The sequence below is a fragment of the Orycteropus afer genome, unplaced genomic scaffold (assembly GCF_000298275.1).
Source record: "Orycteropus afer afer isolate SDZICR_OR568_19922 unplaced genomic scaffold, OryAfe1.0 scaffold00103, whole genome shotgun sequence".
Classification (NCBI taxonomy): Eukaryota; Metazoa; Chordata; class Mammalia; order Tubulidentata; family Orycteropodidae; genus Orycteropus; species Orycteropus afer.
In genome coordinates this window covers 4,553,972-4,559,234 of record NW_006921690.1, presented here as the reverse complement: position 1 = coordinate 4,559,234, position 5,263 = coordinate 4,553,972, and the positions used below count along the sequence as shown (strand labels likewise).

Genomic DNA, 5,263 nt, shown 5'->3' with positions numbered 1-5,263 from the left:
TCTTAAACATGTTCATAGGCGTTTTTTTTTTTTTTGTTTTTTGTTTTTTTTTTTTCCCCATTTGAAAGATGGTGGTGAAGGGGCTTGGATGAGTTCACCCTGAAAAGTGGTGGTTAAAGTCAGAAATATATCTTTGGATGCTTCATTTTCCTTCTTCAGAGCCAAATCCTCACTGACTTTTCAGGAGTATAATTAGAGTTTACTATTTTCTGCATTGCTTTTGTCATTTTCTCATCTTTATGTCCCTTGGCTTGGGTCCCTAATGAATATAATTAAAATCTTTGTGTGTGTTTCTACACCAAAGGAAGTTTTAAAGGCAGTTTCAGTCCAAGTCAAGGCCCTCAGTGTATAAAAAGACATTCTCTTGATCACATCCTTGTTTTTAACTCAAAATAGAATGCCCCTAAAATTTTGAGGTAGGCCTAAACTATGTGATAAATATGTAACCAATATCTCCACAATCAGAAATGAAAACAAACATGTAAGTTGTGATTAGCAGTTTACCTGGTATAGTCAGTCCATGTGGTCACTAAATGGGGGAGATTTGGGAATTAGACTGAGTTGGACTTAGAGTTTTACTTCTCAGCTAGTGTGGTCAGGACAGTTACTTAGTATACTAACAACAGCAAAAAAAAAAAAAAGCAAATCAACTGAGGTCCAGTTGATTCCTACGCTTAATGACCCAGAATCACTATGGGACAGAGTAGAATTGCCCCATAGGGTTTCTAAGGCTGTACATCTTTATGGATATACATAAAACCCATTGCAGAGCAGCTGGTGGGTTCAAACTGCCAACCTTTTGGTTAGTAGCTGAATACTTTAACCACTACACCATCAGAGCTCCTGAGGAAGTATAGCATTGGATAGTGCTTCAGAGTGCAGGAGCTGGAGCCAGACTACCTGATTCCAGCTTACCATTTACCAACTATGTGAACCTGGGCTAACAACAGGAATTTAACAGCCAGTATCTTCCTCTGTGGGAGCTCTGGTAGCGTAGTGCCCAAAGCACTTGACTGCTAACCAGAAGGCTGGCAGTTCAAACCCATGAGCCATTACTCAGAAGGAAGATGGGGCAATCTACTTCTGTAGTGATACTGCCTTGAAAACCCAAGGGGTTGGGTCCGACTTGACGGCACACAACAACAACAACAACATCCTCCTCCGTAAAATGGGGACAACAGAACTTACTGCATGGGTTCTTGTGAAGACTGAATGAGCGAATCCATGCAGAGCTTGGTACATAGACTTGACAAAAGGGTGAAGGTGATGATAGAGCCTCTTCACAGGGGTATTTGAACATGAGCTACGGGATTAGATGCCCAGAAAGCCCCTTACATGAGTTAGTACTCGTAGATGGCAGCTGCTATGCTACAACAAAAGGCTTCACTGAAAGAATTTCAAAGAGCTTGAAATTAGATTGGAAGGTGAAATGGGGGTTTAAAACAAGAATTCTCCACCCAAATTAAAAAACTAGCCCTTATTTTTAAAAAGCAAACAGACCAGGGGTCCTTCACGGCAACACCGATTGTTCCTAAACGGAAGAAAGCATTTTCTATTTCAATGTTCATAACCTTGGTGATGAGACATGTTTGCTTTTATTAAATCTGTTAAGTTGCTACCTTCCTTATTACAGTTTTTTTCTTTTTTGAACTTTTTATTGTTCTTTAAGTGAAAGTTTACACAGCAAATTAGTTTCCCATGCAATAATTCATGCACAACTTGTTCCCTGACATTGATTGCAATTCCCACAATGTGTCAGCACTCTTCCCATTTTCAGCCTGGATTGCCCCGTTTCTATTTGTCTGTTTTCCCTGCCCCTGCCTGCTTTCTCATCTTTGCTTTTGGGCAAATGTTGCTCATTTGGTCTTATATAGTTGATTGTTCTAAGAAGCACCTTCCTCAGGGGTGTTATTGTTTCTTTTACAGGCCAGTCCATTATTTGGTTGAGAGGTGGTCTCAAGGAATGGCTTCAGTTCTAAGTTAGAAGGATGACTTAGGGTGATAGTTTCAGGGGTTCCTCCAGTCTCTATCATACCACTAAGTCTGGTCTTGCGTTTATGAATTTGAATTTTGTTCCACATTTATTATCTATTCTAACCAGGAACTTTTAACGTGTTTCTGGTCATAACAGTCAGTAATGGTAGCCGGGCACCATCTAGTTCTTCTGGTCTCAGGCTAGAGGAGGCTATGGTTCATGGGCCTATTAGTCCTTTGGACTAACTGCTTCCTGGAGTCTTTGGTTTTCTTCACTTTCCATTGCCCCAGGCAGAAAGAGACCAATAGTTGTATCTTAGATGGGCCACTCACAAGCTTTTAAGACCCCTGATGCTACTCACCAAACTAGAATGCAGAACATTATCTTTATGAACTGTGTTATGCTAATTGACCTAGATGTCCACTGAGACCATGGTCCTTAGCCTTCAAGCTCAGTAGCTGAGTCCTGCAAGGAGGCTGCAGTTCTGTATGGGCTCAAATCAGTTGTTAAAATCAATAAATCCTTGGGTTCTAGGATGTAACCTCAGAATGCCCAATTTTTTGGCATAGTTTCCTTTTAATAATATGCTTCTGCTTTAGCCTGAGTATGTACAGACAGTAAGATTACTGCATATGACTTAGGGTCAGTTTCTTATCTTTCACAACTCTTTTGGGAGAACTTCCTTAGAGAAGGTGAATATTTGAAATGGTATCTTAAGATTCCAATTTCACACACAGTGGCTGTAAGAAATAACTGCCTACCGGTGGGATTTCATTTCTATTCAACGGGCAATTAAATCGTTCAAATTTAAGCTTAACATTTAGAAGCAAGCCTCAAAATGTGTTTTTATTATGAATAATTTTAAAGCAATCATGACCTTACTGTATCCTCCCATAGCAACCAGTGCAAGCCTTGTGCAGAAGAGGGACTCAGTAACTAAGAAGTGATTCTGAACATGTAAAATGGTTCTTGAGAGTTGGGGAAATCTGAACTTGATCCCAGCCCAGTGGGACTGAAATGTACTTCCTTCTCCCTCTCCTTCACTTCTTGTGAATCTTAAATATCCTAAAATTTAGAAATTTCCCAAGTTTTCCTTCCTGAATGTGAATGTCAGAAGAAGACTGAATCAGTCTACATGATGAACCTGATCCCTGGGTGAGTAATTTTTTCCCATGAGCACTTCCTATTCTTTTTTGCTTATTACATTTACTATTGTTTCCTAGGGAATGAACAGCATTTTCAAGTGATGAGAGCTACATTCTTTTGCTGAAATGGATTTCTAGTAGAAATGAAAATGCAAATGTCATTGGGAAAATGCCAAGAATGACAATTTATCTTCTTTTTTTTTTTTTTTTTTTCAACAATTAGGAGCCAAGTTGCAACATATGCCTGTTAGTTGCAACATTCACATAAAAAAAAAAAAAAAAAAAAAAATCCCCACTGCTGTTGAGTCAATTCTGACTCATGGCAACTGGATAGAACAGAGTTGAACCGCCCCATAGAGTTTCCAAGGCTGTGTATCTTCACCAGGAAGCAGATTGCTGCATCTTTCTTCCACAGAGTGACTGGTGGGTTCGAGTCGCTGGCCTTTTGGTTAGCAGCCAAGTGCTTTAACCACTGCACCACCAGCACTTCTTGACATTCATAGACAAGAACAAAAACAGAGATTTATCTTAATATGGGTTTCACTCCCATGCAAAATTCTTTAAACGACTCAATTGTTACTGGCATCTACCAAAATCATTTCAGAACATTTCTGTGCCAGTTGATGGACATGTTTTCACAGAATTCTAAAGCTATCACCAACTTCAGAGATAAATAAACAAGGTTTCCCAGACAATAAGAAGAGCCTGAAATAAAACTTCTTTTTTTAAATCCTTAGCTGAATCTTAGGAGAATGAACATGAGTCAGAAAGACATATTTCAGCTGTTTACTAGCTGTGTGATTTGGAGAAGGTACTCCACTTCTCTGAACCTCAGTTTCTGTGTCTGTTGAATGGAAGTGATAGTGTTGCTCCCCCTAGTCCCAGCCCTGTTCACCTCACAGGCATTTTGACAGGACTCAACAGGATAATGCTTTGCACAGCACTGGTGAATAATAACTGCTTAGAGATGATAGCTGTTGTCATTACCCTGTCTTTCAGAAGTAATCACTGCTGCATCAGGGAGCAATAGTTTCCCAGTCAATCAGGCCATCCACCAAACTGTGCTGAGACTACGATGCTCTAGAAAGAGGGGAAGCATGCCTAACGCATCAGCAACCCTCTGGCTCAGGGAGCCTAGCATCTCTCAGCCAGAAATGAAGGCTGTGCCCATTTAGCCACTGGTTGGCTATTGACAGAGTCCCTAGGAGGGGCAAACAGTTAATGGGCTGGGCTAGTAACCAAAAGGTTGGCAGTTCTAGTCCATCCAGAGGTGCCTTGAAAGAAAGGTCAGGTGATATACTTCTGAAAATTCAGCCCTTGCGAACCCTGTGAACCATCCAAGGTGTAACTATTGGTATCTTCCTTCTGAACCAAAGAAGAGTGAAGAAAATCAAAGAAGCAAGGAAACAATTAGTCCAAAGAACTAACTGACCACATGAACCCCAGACTCCATGATTCTGAGACCAGAAGAACTAGATGGTGCCCAGTTACCACTGCTGATCACTGTGAACGGGATCTCAATAGATGGTCTGGATACAGTGGGAGAAAAGTGTAGAACAAAACTCAACAAAAAAAGCCAGGCTTACTGGTCTGCTAGAAACTGGCCTTCAGGCCTGTAACTCAATTCACCCTCGTGGCTCAACTTTCAGCCAAATGACAGACAAGCCTATAAGGTGAGCAGTAATACCAGGAGGTATGCCCTCCTTAGAACAATCAACCGTGCGGAGTCCTAGTTGTATGTGATTGGATGTTCTGATACAAGAGGAGACGAGGCAGAGAGAGACAAGGTGGGAAGAACATCATGTAATGACAGAGGCAGAGACTGGAGTGATGCATCTACAAGCTAAGGAATGCCAAAGGCTGTGGGAAACCTCCTAAAGCTAGGCGAGAGGCATGGAGCAGATTCTCATGTCCAGAAGGAACCAACTTTGCTGAGCGACCTTGAGTTTACTTCTAGCCTCTGTAACGTCCAAGAATAAATTTCTGTTTTCTTAACCCACCCGGTTTGTGGTATTTTGTTACAGCAGCCCTAGGAAATGAATACATGGACTTACTTGCTGCTCCGAGTTCCAGGCGAGAGCCAGGACTGCAGAGCTGGCTCACTCAGCTGTCCTTGAGTTCTTTGTTCCTGAAATTGTCTCCC

At 41.3% G+C, this 5,263-nt stretch overlaps 1 protein-coding gene across 1 annotated transcript in view; it reads right to left on the bottom strand.

The window, feature by feature from the left end:
* The window catches only part of LMO2 (LIM domain only 2), a 12,880-nt gene extending 11,687 nt beyond the window's left edge, over positions 1-1,193 (bottom strand). The window contains exon 1 of the mRNA XM_007943269.2: positions 1,189-1,193. Coding sequence (XP_007941460.2) covers positions 1,189-1,193 — 5 coding nt within the window. The remainder of the gene's footprint in view (positions 1-1,188) is intronic.
* Positions 1,194-5,263: the final 4,070 nt, after the last annotated feature.